The sequence below is a fragment of the Lipotes vexillifer genome, unplaced genomic scaffold (assembly GCF_000442215.2).
Source record: "Lipotes vexillifer unplaced genomic scaffold, Lipotes_vexillifer_v1.1 scaffold1725, whole genome shotgun sequence".
Classification (NCBI taxonomy): domain Eukaryota; kingdom Metazoa; phylum Chordata; class Mammalia; order Artiodactyla; family Lipotidae; genus Lipotes; species Lipotes vexillifer.
The window spans coordinates 131,251-150,103 of NW_006771840.1; the positions used below are offsets into that span (position 1 = coordinate 131,251).

At 42.4% G+C, this 18,853-nt stretch overlaps 1 protein-coding gene and 1 pseudogene across 1 annotated transcript in view; both read left to right on the forward strand.

The window, feature by feature from the left end:
- The first annotated feature begins 6,916 nt into the window (after positions 1-6,916).
- ACAT1 (acetyl-CoA acetyltransferase 1) overlaps positions 6,917-18,853 on the forward strand; it is a 24,029-nt gene continuing 12,092 nt past the window's right edge. Inside the window, exons 1-3 of the mRNA XM_007447213.1 lie at positions 6,917-6,992; positions 17,431-17,478; positions 18,544-18,661. Coding sequence (XP_007447275.1) covers positions 6,921-6,992; positions 17,431-17,478; positions 18,544-18,661 — 238 coding nt within the window. The 5' untranslated portion in view covers positions 6,917-6,920. The remainder of the gene's footprint in view (positions 6,993-17,430; positions 17,479-18,543; positions 18,662-18,853) is intronic.
- Positions 14,156-15,756, forward strand: LOC103069496 (60S ribosomal protein L10a-like; annotated as a pseudogene).

An 18,853-nucleotide genomic window follows, 5' to 3' on the forward strand; every position in this document is an offset into this window, starting at 1 on the left:
TCCACAATCTGTCTCTGTTTCTTCTACTTAGTACTCATTGGCTTATGTCCCCACTGGTCCTCTTGCCAAGGTCATCAGTGACCTCATATTGCTTAATCAGAAGCTTATTTTCAATCTTTCTCTTACTTGACCTCCTTACAGCATTTGCACCTTGAACACTCCTGGTTATTGAATTTTGTTCATCTCTTGACTTCAAAGATACCATTCTTTCCTGGTCCCACACTTATCTCTCAGTTTTCTCAGTCTCATTCTCTGGCTCTTCCTCTGCCTGCACATCCCAGAATTTCATCTCCATTTCTACTCTTGCTGAGCTACATACTCTTCCTGGGTAATTTTATCTACCTCTGTGGCTTCAACCACCGTCTGCGTGTTGATGCTCCAGACTGTCTGCAACTGCTTGCAAGTTCAACATGTATTTCCAGGTATTTCTTGAACATCTCATCATCCATCACAGACTTGCTCCACTTAATAACTATCTCCATCTTCCAAGTTAGCAACCTTCATTTAACTGTCTATTGACCCCCTCCCCACACCACATTATTGATTCTAGTTATGTATTATCTCTAGAATCTGACCTTTGTTCGCCTTTACTTCTTTGTTCACTGAATGAATAAGAACATTTCATAGTATGCTTATACTAGGTGAAGTAGGTAGGGACTAGCTGTTGGGTTGCTTCTTAGCCTACGTTTGGAAGTAGACTAAGTGTACTGAGTGATAAGTAGTGGTCAGTAAGATTATGTTTGCTTTAAATCTGTGGCATTTCTGGACCACTGGCCTAGCTCTAATTTTTCTTTTAATTGAGCTCATACCTCAATGTCTGAGGCCTAAGACAACAGCAGATGTGAATTGGGTCATTCCTTTTAGCCTGTGGCTGAGGAGCCACTCCAAATCTAAAACATAAAAGCAGGAAAAGGACTTTCATCATTTAAAAAATTTCCCACATTTTTTAGTGCAGTTCCTTGCTCAGTTAGGGGCCCACTACTTGTAAAATTGAATTGAAAGGCTTGGGAGCCACTGTTGAACAGACCTCCTAAAGGTGGAGGAACATGTAACAAGCCCAAAAGTCATTCTTGGGACAAGTAGGACTTCTGTCTTACACTTACTAAGAACTTCCTAAAATATCTTCTTTTGTATCTTTTTGTTCTAAACCCCAAGATAAATCATATGAAAGTTATTTTTAGGAACTCTCTTCTGTTGCACCATCTTCCTATTGTAATCATTTTCTTGTTGAATACCTGTTGTCAAATGACAAAAATAGGACAATTTAATAACGAGTTTGATATCCTTTATTCAAGGGAAAACTTGTACTCCCCATGGATTTGGGGGAGTACAGTGCCTCACAGGCAGCGGAGTACTCTTGCTGAGGGATATGGGGCAAGAGCGAGTTTTGTAGAGCTTTAGAAGTGGCAAAGTGGAAACAGCATGATTGGCTTGGAGATCAGGGATTTCCTTATAAGGCTAGCAGGTCAGTCAGGGAATAAGGAAAGAGTATTTGGCTTAAGTTAATTGTCTGAGGTTGCATATCTGACCTTACTTAGAACAAAGAAGTTATTAAAAATTCTTGGCAGTTGGGGGTTGGCTGCTTTGATATACTCTATTTCTGGTCAAGTGAAGCATTTACAGGGACATGAAAATTATCTAAGTTTCAGTTTGCTGACATGGCACCCTAGGCAGGAGGAGCTTCACCCTGGGCTTGGAAAATTATTTCAACAATGGGGTACAAACATTTCTAAATGTCTGCTAAAGAAGCTCTTGACACTGTCCTTCTCAGGATTTCAAGAAAGGAGATGTTTTGTGGGGGTATATAATTAGAAAACATAAGGAAATGACCTGTAATTTGACTCAGGATGAGTATATTAGTTTCCTATGGCTGCCATAACAAAGTACCACAAACAAATTTATTCTCTCACAGTTCTGGAGGCTAGAAGTCTGAAATCCAGGTGTTGGCAGGGTTGGTACCTTCTGTAGGTTCTAAGGGATAATCTATTCCATGCTTCTGTCCTAGCTTCTGGTGGTTGTTGGAATTCCTTTGTGGTTCATTTTTTGTAGGTGCATCACTCCAGTCTCTGCCTCCTCCACATGGCCCTCTCACTGTGTGTGTCCTTTCTTGTTATAAGGACACCAGTCATTGTATTTAGTTTAGGGCCCACCCTAATTCAGTATGACCTCATCTTAACTTGATTAAATCTGCAAAAATCCTATTTCCAAATAAAGTCATTCACAGGCAGGATTTGTGGGGGACACTAGTCAACCTAGTACAACGAGTTATTCCAACAGACTAACTATGATAGAAGTTACTTGTTATAGAAGAATTTAATTAGAAGTGAATAACAAATATCCTTGTATTGTGAATCTAATACATGCATTTTTTCTAAACTCTTAAGAAAATTGTTTATTTTCCACTTTGTACTCTGCTATGAAAATATTATTCTAATGTTCCTAAAACTAACTTATACTTTTAGAAAAACACTCTGGGGCTTATGACTATAGTTATGGACATTTATAAAGAGGAAGAGGCCAAAAAGTTTATTTTATCAATACTGATAGTATACTTTCCAAGACATAAGACTCCACTTACACTTATTGGCTAGATCTCTAACAAATGTAGTTAACTTAGAATCCAAGATGAGGTACATTTCGAAAGATGTAGTCTTTATTAATGACTCTATGTCCAGACACTGTGTTATCTAATGTGATAGGAATGATAACTTGAAGCTACAAATTCAGATATGCAAAAAAAAAAAAAAAATTTAAATTCTCTCTAAACTGGACTTAATTTTTTTTTTTTATTCAAACACTTCATTTCTATCTCATGGAAGAAATTTTCATCTAGTCATTTTCACCTAAACTCAGTCAAATTCAGTTATCTTTTCATAAATTTTAAGTTAAAGGTTTGTCACTTTCAGGATTGTTCCCTTCACCCCTTCTATCCTGGGTATCATATCGTCCTGGTCTGCCTCATATCCAGCGTGGTAACGCCTGTATGACTTGTATGGTGAGGCCCTGTTTCCCAACAGTGAAGCCTCTTGAGGATCACCAGCTCCAGTTCAGCCAACTTCTGTACTCTTCACAGCTATAACAGGAAAATCACCCATTTAGCTGTATGGGGGGCTCTCTGGGTCATGGGGACTTTCTGTGAGGCTACCTTAGGCTCCTCATATCCAAGCACCCTAAGCAATCTTCCATTTAACCTTGAGTGCTCACGTGGGCTACCTTTTCAGACAAGCTGGTTTGAATCAGGGAACTGAGATCTACTCTCCGTCATACCACTGAATTTATTCTGTGTGTGTGTGTGTGTGCAGAGGGGATGATTCTAATGTCACATTCTCCTGTGGCTGGGCTGCAGGAGGAGACAGAGATCAGGGACACTCCTCAGAGGCTGATCCTCTGGCTTCCTCTCCAGCTCTAGCCTTTCTCCCCTGAGTTCTACTTAACTAGTATTGGGTAGGGGTAGGAAAAATGGATTTCAAATATTTGTTGTCTTCTACCTGAACTGTGACTTTAGAATTCTGGAATAAAAAGTTTAGTGTCCTGTTGTCTGTTTGCTTTGGTTCTGCTTCCCCTCAGGGTGGTTATGGCTTCACATCCAGGGTGTAAATGGGGATTATCAGAGATGTATAAAGAAGTGGAGGTGGAGGGTGCAGCATGACACAGCTCACAGTATAATGATTCTCTGCTACCTTTCTTTTTATAATTCTTGCTCCATCTACTTTAGTGATTCCTCTTCCTCCACCTAAATGCAGGTGTTCCCCAAGTTTCTTTCTCTGTAGACTCTTTGGGTAATTTCATCTATTTAATACAGTCAACAATTACGTCTTTGCCTTAACTCCCAATTCTATGCTTTGAATGGGTTCCTAATTAAATTTTTTGGATAAATGTAAATAAAGATCAGAATTAGATTTTATTTATTTAGGAGTCTAAGTGTAAGCCACTCAAGTGCTACAATTATTCTTGTTGCAGTGAATTTCCCTATTTTCTTTAAAAAACAAAACTTGACTTTTCAAATTCCTAGATTCTTAAATGAAATCATTAACTACATTTTGGCCTTCTTATTTTTCTGAATTTTAGTTTGAAGGGAAGCTATCTGCTGTAGCTCAGGAGTAAATTTGCTCTCCTTCTCTCCCAACTGCCCCTAAGTCTCTTTGAACTGCTCTAGAAGTCATCCTGTCCAACATAGTGGCAATATTTCCTGATAGTGCTTTTGACAGCAGAATTGTCCAAAGCTGACCCCTGTGCTTCTAAGGCAAGTCTCTCCTAAGGCAAAACTAGTGTAGAAGTTCAGAGCCTAGTTCTGGCAACCAGACAGCCTGGGTTCAAATTGTAGCTCTGTCACTAATTACTTGCTCTGTGACCTTGGACAATTTATGGAATCTAAGTTTCCTCATCTATAAAATATGAGTAACAAAGCTCCCTAATTCATTGGGTTTTTGTGAGGATTAAAGAATTAAACAGTGAAAGAAATGCCCCATACTAAGAACTATGTAAGGAGCTATCATTATAACCAGTCATCTTTTGCTGTTTGTTCACCTAGTGTAGTTATTAGCCTTGGCCTCTGTTTATTAGGCCAGACTAGCTGTTTAATTTTCTCAGTTATTTCTTTAAAATTCAACTTTTTCAGATAAAGATCTGATATATCTTGTACATTTCACACACACGCACAAACACACACACACACAAACACAATTTCAGCACTGGTACACATTGTAATGATTTTCTTTCATAGCCATTAAAGCAGTAGTTACGAAAAGGTTTGTTCTTGGCCTACAGTAGGGTCAGCAAGAGAGAAGGCTTGCGTGTGACGTTCAAAGGAAGTAGGCAGGACTTGGTGACCTATTGATTATAAAGGATCTGGTAGGTGAAGGTATTACACACCACTCTAAGGGACCAACCTAGGGTGATTGGGAAAGTAAAGATAGGGGTACTGTATTTATCTATTGCTATGTAAAAATGACCCCAAAACATAGTGGCTTAAAACAACAATAGCCATTTATTTTCTCTCATTTCTGTGGATCATGAATTCAGACAGGGCACAGGAAGGGATGGCTGGTCTCTGCTCCATGATGTCTGGGGTCTCAGCTGGAAGGTTGAAGGCTGGGACTGGAAATCATCAGAGAGCTTTTTTTAATCCATATTTCTGGCTAGACCTAGCCTGGGAGGTCACATACCTCACTTCTGTGATACTTCATGGTCAGGGCAGTCAGTATTCCCTCCCCAGATTCAAGGGGAGGGAACACCGACCCCACCTCTGGTTGGAGGAGTGAGCATGAGTCACATTGAAAGAAGAGCTTATAGGGTAGGCTAATTGTATGATTAGGCCACCCAAGATGGCTGTTCTCTTGCTCTCTGTACATCCCTCAACTAGACCCTGCTTCACCTATATCCTACTCACCTGACTGACCTTCCCTCTTAATCATAGAGCCTGATCAGTAAATGCCTACATACTTGCCCTGGCCCCAGCTAGTGAGTGTTGTAATCTTTAAATCAGAACAGCTCCACAAAGATGGTTTATCAAAGGGGCAGTGAGGGTTGTGCTCCTCTGCTGGTTTCCCTGGTAACTGATGAGGCAACCTGATATCAATTCCCCCGTAACAATTCCCTCTTCTTCCGGTAGGGAAGACTGTTGCCACTGCCAGCCTGCCATCTGCTGCCAACAATGGTGTGTCTCTCCAGGACCCTATTGCTTTGGGTGTAAGTAAGATCCCCTATCCAATAAACCATTGAGGTCTCTGTCGCTAACTCTGGATTCTTTCCATCTTGAGGCTGGGCAATTACAAGCTTTGAAGTCCTGCTGGGGTGCAGCCCAACACAAACTTTTGGTGTGGCCAACTTTGAAAAATACAATCTCCCACTTGTTACAAAACATAATTAAGGGTGGGGATTTTACTTTAGGAAAAACCTGGGTTTGGCTTGGAGTAAGTAGGGTTAAAGTGCTCACTTTGTATGTTGTCACTCCTATCTTCTGTATAAAGTAAGTATAGGGAATTCCCTGGTGGTCCAGTGGTTAGGACTCCGCACTTTCACTGCTGTGGGCCTGGGTTCAATATCTGTTGGGGAACAAAATCCCACAAGCCACTTGAGCAAAAAAAAGCCAAAACAACAACAACAACAAGCAAAATTAAAGAAATAGAAAAAAATTAAATAAATATAAATGAAAACAATGTTACAAAGTCACAAAAATTTGCTGTCTTCAGCTGAAGATCCAAAATTAAGCAATGGGGTCCCAAAACGTGAGAACATCATACCTAACACTTACATCATTCTCTGGAAATAGGTACAGGAAAGCAATGCCATGTAATGCTATCAGTTCAGACCCCAGCTCTACCACTTTCCATGCCATCATGGAAAAATAAGTTAACTTCTTTGTAGCTCAGTTATCTCATTAGTTAAGGGTGGATAATAATAGCATCTAATTCATGGAGTTTTTGTGAAGGTTAATATAATTTTATTAATTGTTCAAAGTTAGGCATTAATGTTTCCTATTCCTCTTCTTCCTCCTACTAAGAAACAATTGCAAAATTATCTCATCATAAATGAAAAGCTAACTGGATTGCTTGAAAATATTTTCATGAATTTCCTTTGTGCTTTGTGGGTATTAAGTGAGAGAACCAGGCCCAGTGAACAGAAAAGGCCCAGGTTACACATAAACCACTGGTCTCAGAAGGTCAGAAGTAGTGGAAAGGGGACCTGGCACCTTGTCAGCAGACTTCTAAGCCAGAGCCTCCTGCCACGCGCCGCTCGGGCGTCCCAGCGCCAGGCTCCGCCCCTCCCCTCCTCTGCTGCCAGCCAATGGCCGCCGGCCGTCGCGGCCCGAGGCTGCTATTGGAGGAGGCGGCAGGGTCGGCGGTTGAAGCGGGGTCAGGGACCCGCCGCTCGCGATCACATTTCTCCGCTGGTATCTGTCCGCTCGGTGCTCGGCCACCATGGCTGTGCTGGCGGCGCTTCTGCGCGGTGGCGCCCGCGGGCGCAGCCCTCTGCTTCGGAGGCAGATGCAGGTGAGAGGGACTGGGACTCGGGACTCGCCTCGGAAGTCTTCTGCCTGCGGCCTCGCGGCTGGAAGGAGCCCTAAGTGCAGGCCTGAGGAAGCCCCCGGAGGGACCCACGCCCCGAAAGCCACGCGCTCAGACTTGCCGGGTCGTACAGGGCGTTTCCATTCTCAGGGGCTCTCCCGGATCGTGATAATTGCTTTCTAGTGTGTCAAGTGGGGCAGGTATTTTGACAGGCAGAAAGGCGCGGGCTTGGTTCTGACCTTGCCCGACGGGTAGGGAAGGCCCGTAAAACTGTTTTCGAGCTTTTCTTTAAAACATGTTTGTGAGCGTTATTGTCAAGAGATTTTGATTTCATGCAATAGGTAATCATTATGGGCTTACAGGGTGAAATAAAAAGATGCACCGACTCGGAGCAACTTCAAACCTATAAGGGAAAATAAATGGCTACTCACTTTCTTGATGAGTAATGCTTACGTATTAAGGGCGTCCAGAGCCGTGTTTCTCTCTGGCTGTTGTGTTTAGGGAACACAGGAGCGACAGCCTTGAAAGAATCTACTATTTTCCGTACATCAAAGCAAGCTAGCTTGCACCACATGTTTAGGGTCTGGCAAAAGCTGAAGAGTAGGTAGAGAAGTTCAGGGTGTGGTTGGTGAAGCTTGACTTTTCCCGTTTGGTTGGAGCAATAAAGTTTGAAATCCAGTCATATTGTAAGAGTTTGGATTTGACATAAGTCAGTGAGGACCGTTGATATTTTTGCTCTTGTCATAATTAGAGGTATAGGAGCATTGAAGTGGGGAAAAAACTATTGTCTGTTAGGTGTGATGTAACTTGAACTGGTGTGTTGGCAGTAGGAGCTGAAAGGGAGGAGCACTATGCAAGAGATTGTGAAAGAATAAGTGTAGAACTTGACAAATGCAGAGTGAGGGTGGGAGCCAAGGGAAAAGGAAGAGTCTAAAATTAATCCTGGCTGACTGAGATAATAGAAAAGTCAGGAGGAGTGGGTTTCCAGGAAACATGAGTTCTTAGCATATTTGTTAGTATGTCGGAAATCACAGAAATGTACTTGGGTCATCCTGAGTTTCAACCAACATTTATTGGTGAATTAGGTGAAATAACTACTCTAATTTTGTAAAAAACAAAACATAAACCAAGTGCAGAACCCTCTTAATTTATAGTTTAACTGGGAGCTTAAAATCAAACACAATTGTTGCTAATGAGAAAAATGAAGTTGTAGGTTATGTAGCATATGATTTGTGGTGTTCATTTAATTGAACTCTAGGAATTAGTTGTATTGGTTGTTACTTGAATTAAGTGGTCATTTAATGAACCATGGAAATCCGTTTGTCTTAACAGGTTTTCAATATTCAGTGCCATTTTGTGGAATGGAACTTGATCTCTAACCCATTAAACTGGCTTTTTCTCTTTTGCCTTCAGATACACACAGGTCTCCCTTACGGTCAAGAAACCTTTATGGACTTTATCAGAGCTTGTTGCTTTCCAGCTGGAATTGCTTTTTTCTTATGGTCAAAAGAGTAGTCCTCCTCGTCACCTTCGTTTACATCCATTTCTCCTTAAACCTCTGCAGTTAGATTTCTGTACTGCTCAACAGAAGAATACCAGTGATTTTCTTTTCCTGTATTTTTTCTTCTTCTTCTTGACTTTTCTTTGTACTATATTTGACACTTTTGACCATTCCCTTCTTTAAAGTCCTGTCTTGCTATTTTGAACCAAGATAAATTTCCTTTAATACTCAGACTTAAAAAAAAAAAAAATCCTGCATTGTGCCAGTCCTGAGCCTATTTGTTTCCCAGATTCATCTCCTTTTCTCTTTCTGTATTGCTGTGAGGCCGACCCTTGCAGGTGCCAGCATCATCTGGCTTCTGTCTGGGTTCAGAAACTGGTGGAAGATTGGGAGATAAGAAGGGAGAAGTCAGGATAATTATTTTTTTCCTCTCTCTGCCTTAGATTGTGTTTCTGACAATGTCTGCCAGTTCTTTGGTTCTTGATTCTGCCTGGTGACCCTGACCCCTTGGCTTTGGTAACCCTGCTTCTTTGTCTTAACAGCCTGAGCATGCTAGTGGCTTCCTGTTGCTAATCTCTGTGCTGCTGTCTCCTGTTCTCAGCTCTTCTGTCACCTGTACATTTATTTATTTTAAAATTTATTTATTTATTTATTTATTTATTTATTTATGGCTGTGTTGGGTCCTCGCTGCGTGTGGGCTTTCTCTAGTTGTGTCGAGCGGGGGCTACTCTTCGTTGCAGTGCGTGGGCTTCTCATTGCAGTGGCTTCTCTTGTTGAGGAGCACGGGCTCCAGGCGTGCGGGCTTCAGTAGTTGTGGCTCATGGGCTTAGTTGCTCTGTGGCATGTAGGATCTTCCCAGACCAGGGATCCAACCTGTGTCCCCTGCATTGGCAGGTGGATTCTTAACCACTGTGCCACCAGGGAAGTCCCTCACCTGTGCATTTAATTCTCTGCATTAAATTCTGTTTCACATAGAATGGTTTTTATTTTCCTGGTTGAATCCTGATGGATACTCATGGTTTTTGCATTCCCTTCCCATTCCCTTTCACCCTGTGGAGTTTTGAACCTCAGTTCTCAGGCCTTTCTTATACAGAAAAAAAGAACAGAATGTTTTGGTAAGCAAGTAAGTGGTAATAGTGATCTGATTGGCAGTAAACACTGAGAGAAATGGATAGATTCAAGAGATAGCACGGAGATAGAATCTATTGAACTTAATGACTGATTGGCTGTGAATGGCTGAGAGAGGAGTTCCACGGGCCTTGATGAGCCCAGCTACAGCAAGTGTGTAGACAGAGGAGAGAAGAGGGCTTTGTACAGGGCCTTTGGGAGACACAGTATTTCAGGACAGGCAGAACAAGTGGGAACCTGTGAAGGTGAATGAAAAGAGAGGATGGTGTTGTGGAAGAAACCAGAGGAATGTAGTGTCACCTGAAAGCCAAGGGAGGGGAGATTTCCAAGGAGGAGGGTGTATTAGTTTCCTTAGGCCATTGTAAGAAAATACCGCATATCGGGCAGCTTAAAACAACAGATATGTTGCACAGTTCTGGAGGCTAGAAAGTCCGAAATCAAGTGCCTCTTCTGAGCTTCTTGTGGTTTGCTGGCAATCTGAGTTCCTTGGTTTGTAGATGCATCACTCCAGTCCTCTATCTGCACATGGCAATCTCCCTGTGTCTTCCCTTCCTTTCCCTGCATCTGTCTCTGTGTTCAAATTTCCCCTTCTTATAAGGACATCAGTCATACTGGATTAAGGCCCACCCTAATGAACTTATTTTGACTTGATTATTTCTGTAAGGACCACATTTACAAATAAAGTTACATTCTAAGGTCCTGGGGGTTAGGACTTCTTTCGGGTGGGGCACACAATTCAACCCATAACAGAGGGAGCATTCAACAATGTAAAAATTTAATATAAGTGTTTATATAAGATTTTAAAAAAGGAATTATATAAATGAAATACATAAAATGAACATATACATAAAATGAAAAGTGTTGATTGAAATGAGCATAACTGTTTAATAGTTGGAGAACTTTATAAAGGCCTGAAGAAATACAGATTTGGGATATCAGTTTTATGTAAGGGAACTTTGCTTCCCCATACAGTAATATGCATAAACACAAGGTATTTTGAGTACTAACTGCTAAATCCTCTAAGAAGTTGAAAAATTTTTTAAATGATTAATCTGTTTTCTCAAAATGTTTCCTTGATAATGGCTCAATTTCTAATTCATTTTACTGATTTTTACAGTTATTTTGGCATATGGATAGTTCTCATGAATTTGTCTCCTGTGAACAGAAATGAAAAATTAGTATCACTGATGACACGCTTGATTAGTGAAGAATATCATAAGTAAATCATTAGTTACTCAAAAATAGTGCAGTACTTTGGAAAGAGCAGTTGCCTCAGCTTCCTAAATTTTATTACTATTTTAAATAAAATATATAATATGTATAACAAATATATAATATGCATAATATAATATGTATATATGTATAATATGTAAACTATATGTATAATAGAGTGAGACTGTTTGGATTTGAAATCCCAGGTCTGCCCCATATTGGCTCTGTGACTCTGGGCAGGTTACTTGACCTGCCTGTGCTTTAGTTTCCTTACTTGTAAAGTAAGAATACTAATATCCACCCATTGGCTGGTTCTATATCTAAAACATATTCCATATACATCTGTTTGTATCCACCCCTCTTGTGACCTCCCTAGTACTAGCCACATGAGCTCTTGCCTGGTCTCCTTCCCTTTTTCTACTCCTGCTCCTACAATCAGTTCTCTATACTTCAGCCAGAGTGGTCTTTTTTTTTTTTTTTTTTTTTTTTTTTTTTTTAGACTAGTCGATTTACAATGTTGTGTTAGTTTCTGGTGTAAAGCAAAGTGGAGCGCTGCTATTTTTACAGGCAATTCCTAGGCTTTATCCTGAACTTTTAATGCCCTCCGGGGCACGAACCCGTATCCCCTGCATCGGCAGGCGGACTCTCAACCACTGCGCCACCAGGGAGGCCCCAGAGTGGTCTTTTTATAATAGAAAACCCTTCAGTGGCTTCTCATTGCACAGACTAGAATCCAGAGTCCTTCTCATGGCCTCTTTGGTCCCTGCTTGTTTCTTTAGTCTCAGCTCAGACTGTGTTCTCCTGAGTATGTGGCTCCCGCTATACTGTTCCACTTTCTATACTTAGCATGCGCCAAGTTTGTTTCTAATTCAAGGCCTTTGTCCTAGTTCTTCCCAATGCATCAAATGCTCTTTTCCCTAGATCTTCCCCAGGCTGACTCTTTTTTTTAATTTATTTATTTTGGTTGTGTTGGGTCTTCGTGGCTGCACATGGGCTTTCTCTAGTTGCAGCAAGCAGGGGCCACTCTTCATTGTGGTGCATGGGCTTCTTATTGCTGTAGTTTCTCTTGTTGCGGAGCATGGGCTCTAGGCGTGTGGGCTTCAGTAGTTGCAGCACGTGGGTTCAGTTAGTTGTGGCTCGCGGGCTGTAGAGCGCAGGCTCAGTAGTTGTGGCACATGGGCTTAGTAGCTCCGCGGCATGTGGGATCTTCTTGGACCAGGGATCGAACCCATGTCCCCTGCATTGGCAGGCGGATTCTTAATCACTGAGCCACCAGGGAAGTCCCCCCAGGCTGACTGTTTAATATTCAGTTTCTCAGCTCCAGTGACATCTCCAGAGAGCCCTCTGTGGAACATCCCATGTAAAATAGGCCCTCACTCTGTAGCTCATTATCCCATCTTGTTGACTTCAAAATATATTTACCCTACCTGAAATGTTTTTTTTTTGTTATTGTTGTTTTTTGTTTTTTTGCGGTACACGGGCCTCTCACTGTTGAGGCCTCTCCCGTTGCGGAGCACAGGCTCCGTATCCTCCCGGACCAGGGCACGAAGCCGTGTCCCCCGCATCGGCAGGCGGGCTCCCAACCACTGTGCCACCAGGGAAGCCCCTCAAATGTTTTTCAGAGCTGCTAGTAAGCACCAGACTTTGTTCATTTGTTTAGCGTTTCTTGCCATATTGGGATAAAAAATAAAATCAGTCTCTTCTTGAAACTTACAGGCTAGTGGGGAGACAGGCCAGTGAGGGTTACAGAATTATGTGTTTAGGACAGAGTGTGCACAGGGTGCTGCAGAAGCTAAGACTGGAGTGTCTACCTCTGCCTGCATTGTCAAGGGTGGTCTCTAGAGTTCTTGGGGCAGCTGAGCTGTCCTTGAAAGATGATTGTGATATGCAAATAAAACTTAACTAGTTGTGTTCATTTATAACATATTTATCACACATTATGTTCAGTGTCTTGATCCTACTATAATTTTGTCATTCCTGGGATATTTAATGAGCTCTAGGCACTATGCCAAGTGACAAGGATGTAGCAGTGAACAAGAAAGGAGGAGGAAGGGAAGGGGGAAAGACAGGACTGCTCTCAGAAGCTTGCATTATACGGAGAGAGATTAAATATGTGAACCCTGTATTTACACAGTGTGAGAGGTGCTTTGAAGGAAATAATCATGTTGAAATAGAAGCCAACTTTAAATAGTCAGGGAGAAGCACTCTGGGGTTGTATCATTTGAGTTGAGACTTGAAGAACAAAAATGAATCAGCCAAGGCAAGCTGGGGAAAGACTGTTACTGGCAGAGGCACACTGCAAAGAGCTTGAGGTAGGAATGGGTTCAGAACAAAGGAGGCTGGTGTGGCTGGCACAGAGCAAGAGTGGCATGAGTTTGGAAAGAATATTAGAAAAGAAGACCAAAAAAAAAAAAAAAAAAAAAAGGAAAGAACATTAGGAGCCAGATCATACCATACCATCCAGATCATCAGGAGCTCCAGTTCCAGAAGCCAGGAACTTGTAGGATAAGGGTAAGACTGTGGATATCATTCCAAGAACAATGGAAAGCCATCAAAGGATTTTTTTTTTTTTTGCTGTACGCAGGCCTCTCACTGTTGTGGCCTCTCCCGTTGTGGAGCACAGGCTCCGGACGCACAGGCTCAGCGACCATGGCTCACGGGCTCAGCTGCTCCACGGCATGTGGGATCTTCTCGGACCGGGGCACGAACCCGTGTCCCCTGCATCGGCAGGCGGACTCTCAACCACTGTGCCACCAGGGAACCCCCATCAAAGGATTTTAATCAGGGGAGCGATGTGATCTGATTTACATTTGTATGTGTATGTCGGGGGGGTTTTTGTTTTTTTGTGTTTTTTTTGGCCACGCCACACAGCTTGTGGGATCTCAGTCCCCCTGGGATTTCAGTTCCCCACCAAGGATTAAACCTGGGCCACTGCAGTGAAAGCACCAAATCCTAACCATCGGACCACCAGGGAACTCCCTGATTTACGTTTTAAAAACCAGATGGACTGAAGAAGGGAAGCTGGGGATGCAGGAAATGAAGTAAAAGGCTGTTACAGTAGCAAGAGATGGTGGCTGGGACTAGGTGGCAGTAGTGCAGATAAAGCGAAGTGGAAGAATTTAGGTATATTTTAGACAGTATTGACAGTACCTATGATAGAGTATCTCTAGGTATTAGGCCCAGATGGAGGGTGAGTCCTAAGATTTTGGCTTAGCACCTGGGCAGATTGTGATGTGATGTCTTGAGGAGGGAAATGCTGGAAAGAAACTAGTGTTCTACTTTTCCGGTTATCACGGTGTGAGGCACCATGAGCAGCAAAGTCTCCCGTGACACCCTCTACGAGGCAGTACGGGAAGTGCTGCATGGGAGCCAGCGCAAGCCCCGGAAGTTTTTGGAGATGGTCGAGCTTCAGATCAGCCTGAACAACTGTGGCCCTCAGAAGGACAAATGCTTCTTGGGCACTGCCAGGTTGGCACCATTCTCATCCCACCCAGCCCTCAGTGTCCCTGTGCCCATCTCCTCCCTTCAGGCTCTGGTTGAGGCTGAGATGGCCTGGCACATGTGGCACTGAAGTGCCCGGGTAGTTCAGACCCCCTGCTCCAGGCAGGTGTGGCTGGACAGACCCCCACACTGGGTCTTAAAACAAGAGGGGAGGGACTTCCCTGGTCACACAGTGGTTAAGAATCCGCCTGCCAATGCAGGGGACACTGGTTTGAGCCCTGGTCCTGGAAGATCCCACATGCTGCAGAGCAACTAAGGCCGTGCGCCACAACTGCTGAAGCCTGTGCGCCTAGAGCCTGTGCTCCACAACAAGAGAAGCCACCTCAATGAGAAGCACGTGCAACGCAACGCAAGAGTAGCCCCTGCTTGCTGCAACTAGAGAAAGCCCGCGCACAGCAATGAAGACCCAGTGCAGCCAAGAAATAATAAATTAAAACAACAACAACAACAACAACAAAAACAAACAAGAGGGGAGGTGTGGGGAGGCCTTGGCTGAGGCTGCCGGCTAGTTTGGGAAGCCAGACTAGCTATTGGTGAATGTGGATGCTCTGGGCTTAAGTCCACTCCCTGCCCCAAGTTCTCCATATGTGTTCTGGGGGACCAGCAGCATTGTGATGAGGCCAAGGCTGTGGATATACCCCACATGGGCATCAAGGTGCTAAGGAAACTCAACAAGAATAAAAAACTGGTCAAGAAGCTGGCCAAGAAGTATGATGCCTTTTTGACCTCAGAGTCTCTGATCAAGAAGATCCGACGAATCCTGGACCCATGCCTGAATAAGGCTGGCAAGTTCCCTTCCGTGATGACCCACAATGAGAACATGGTGGCCAAAGTTGATGAAGTGAAGTCCACAATCAAGTTCCAGATGAAGAAGTGCTGTGTCTGGCAGTGGCTGTTGGCCACATGCAGATGACAGATGAGGAGTTGTGTACAACATCCACTTAGCTGTCAACTTCCTGGTGTCATTGCTCAAGAAAATTGGCAGGGGATTTCCCTGGTGGCCTAGTGGTTAATAATATACCTGCCAGTGAAGGGGACATGGGTTTGATCCCTGGTCTGGGAAGATCCCACATGCTGCAGAGCAACTAAGCCCATGCGCCACAACTACTGAGCCGGCACTCTAGAGCCCGCGAGCCACAGCTACTGAGCCCGCATGCCACAACGACTGAGGCTCATGCGCCTAGAGCCCGTACTCCGCAACAAGAGAGGCCACCACAAGGAGAAGCTCACGTACTGCAACAAAGGGTAGCCCCCACTCGACACAACTAGAGAAAACCCGCGTGCAGCAACCAAGACCCAATGCAGCCAAAAATAAATAAATAAATTTATTTTAAAAAAAAAGAAAAAAATTGGCAGAACATTTTGTACATTAAAAGCACCATGGGCAAACCTCAGAGCCTGTACTAAGGCACAGCTTAATAAACCACACTCCCACCATTAAAAAAAAAACAAAAAACTAGTGTTCTAGGGTGGAAATTGAGAGACACGAGTTGGACATTAAATTCAGGCTATCAAGTTGGCACTTGGATATATGAGTCTGGATGTCAAGGCTGGAGATAGAAATTTTGAAATCACCAGGACATAATTGCTGTTTAAAGCTGTAGGGCTAGATATGATTAAGGAGACAGTGAAGATGGAAAATTAAAAGGGGCCTGGAACAAAGCCCTGGGACATTCCAGCACTTAAGAGGTTGGGAAGGGGAGGATAAAGCAGCAAAGAAGACTGAGAAAAATAACTAGAGAGCTAGGAGGGAGACTATAAGATTGTGTTAAAATGGAAGCCAAGAAAATGGAGGGTTTGTGTAGTGGTTTACACATATTACCTCATTTGATTCTCACAACAACATGTGGAGAGTATTTTGGAAAACTTAATGCTCAAGAATACTCAGCTAGTAAGCCCAGGCCCTTTGATTGCAAGGAACAATATCCCATTTCACACTAGCTAAGTAGAAAGGGGCTTTTTTGAAGATATACAATAGGCAAGCTCTTGGACATCCAAGGTTAGGAAATAAAGTAAAGCTGGCCTTGCTGGAACCCTAACTAGAAAATCACTAACTATGTTATCTTCTTTTGTCTCTTGTAGTGTGGCATGGTCTTTTCTTCCTTTTCTGAGTGTATATGTTCCATTCCTTTGCTTCTCTGCTTACTTGTGGCTTTTCTCTTTGCTGTAACCTCTGCTTTTACATGGTGTTGCTGACTAACTCCAGCCCCTTGGGCCTTTCACTTCAAGTGCCCATCATCATTCAGTTGATTGGGTCTCTCAGGGTGCTAGCTTGGTTCAAAGTCCATTCCATTTTTGGTCCTGTCAGCTCTGGCCAGTGGGAGGACGATGGGAATCACCTTGTACTTAGGGCTGTCCCTTCCAGACCCTTTGGAGAAAGGGGTGTAGCTGGAGAGGCAATGACTGGCATGTTTACTACAAGTAGGAAATTTAAATTCAGAGTTGGGTCACAGATAATATGCTAGAACCCTTCAGTGTAAGTAGGTTATATAAGCAGCAGCCCAATTTGGGCTTACTTAATTTAGAACTTAGATTTAACTTAAAATTACATTTTATAAAGCTTATACTTAAAAAGGCTTAGACATTTTAAGATGATAAGTTCATCAGAAGTTAAAACATACATTTCCAATGAACAGTTAATCAGACGAGAATATTACAAAAGTAGTAATTTTAAAAATTGTAGGGCTTCCCTGGTGGCGCAGTGGTTGGGAGTCCGCCTGCCGGTGCAGGGGACGTGGGTTCGTGCCCCGGTCCGGGAGGATCCCACGTGCCGTGGAGCGGCTGGGCCCGTGAGCCATGGCCGCTGTGTCTGCGCGTCTGGAGCCCGTGCTCCACAGTGGGAGAGGCCACAACGGTGAGAGGCCCGCGTACCGCAAAAAAAAAAAAAAAAAAAAAATTTTAAAAGGGAAAAAAGAAAAAAAAAAAAAAAAAAAAAAATTGTAACAGTGATATATGCGAACAGGAAAATTTAGAAATTAAAGTATAATGCAGCAAAAAGAAATAACCATAATCCCGTTACTGAGAAGTATAAAGTGATGTAGGTTAATATTTTTTACATCAAAACAAATATTTATATTACAGGAAATAAGATATGTGGAACGAAGTTATGTATCAAAACCCACTTTGAATGTAAGTATAAATTTAAATTGTGCTTTAAAATTTCAAGAATTTAAAGGAAATGTAGTCTATTAAAAATGCATATTCTAAAGCATGTATAGATGAGGGTCAGCTTGGGATGATTCAGTGGTTAGGAATAGCTAATTATTGAAATATTAAGTCAGACTCCCAAATTACCATAAAAAATTTCAGTCTAGCGCCCTGCATAATTTCTGCTTCTTCCCCAATCATTGCCTTTGGTAAACAACCTTCTCTAAAACTAGGCAATGTTCTTCCTTTACTTTTGGGAACCCCCATTATATTGTGTTGGTTGGTACATTGCAGAGGCCACATGGAAGATACTAGAAGAAAGGGGCTGAAGGAGACTGGGGATTAGACAGGAAGGACCATCACCTGGTCACCTAGTGCTTCCTGAGGGGTCCTCCTTTTGTTCCATAACGGTTTCTAAAAAGACTTAGTAATAGCCTTCGACCAGAATCTAGGGAATGGTTCTCTTATTATCTATGAGAATTTATGTATGTATGTATGTATTTATCTAAGAGCATGTAGAAGGCAAGCGTAAGGAGAGAATTGTTAAAATAGTGTTTTGCAATATTTAAGAGAGCTTTTATCTTTTTCTTAAATTTTATATTGTCTTATTAATAGTTTAAGAAATTATGGCTCTGGCTGTGTCCTAGTTAAGTGGTATGCCCCCACTAACATACAGGTCTTGACCCTAGACCAGAGTTTGCCTTCAGTAAGGAAGCCCTTTAATTAGGGCTTTTTATGCAGTTAACAAGGGTAAACTGATCATTTCTTAAATTTTGACTAAGGAATAGAATTGAATCTTAAGCTTCTGGTCTATGCCTATTTTAGAACTGGTTTTTCTTAGGTTTTCTATTAGGTCTTAAATCATTAAGTACCAGCATTGAACTGATTTTAGGGCTGTTCTAATATTATTTTCATCTTTGATGGGTAATTAGTCATTCATAAAAAGTCTGTTTCTTGGATAATATATCTATGAATTGTTTATTTATGAAAGATGATGTGGGTAAAATATTTAAATATAATAATTTTTACCATCTTCTGTCTTGCCAGGAAGTGGTCATAGTAAGTGCTGCAAGAACACCCATTGGATCCTTTCTAGGCAGCCTTTCCTCTCTGCCAGCCACTAAACTTGGTTCCATTGCAATTCAGGGAGCCATTGAAAAGGCAGGTTAGTAGTGCTTTACTTTTTGTGTTGAGGGGTAGTGATTCAATGGAACAAATGTTTATTTTGCACTTACTATATACGTAACACTTAGAAACGAATTAATGCCTACATTTCTGAATTCCCTTGAAAAGAAGTCCTTGTACTAGAGTGTTACGAATGAAGCTCAAAACTGACAAGAAAAAGAAACCATTCCTG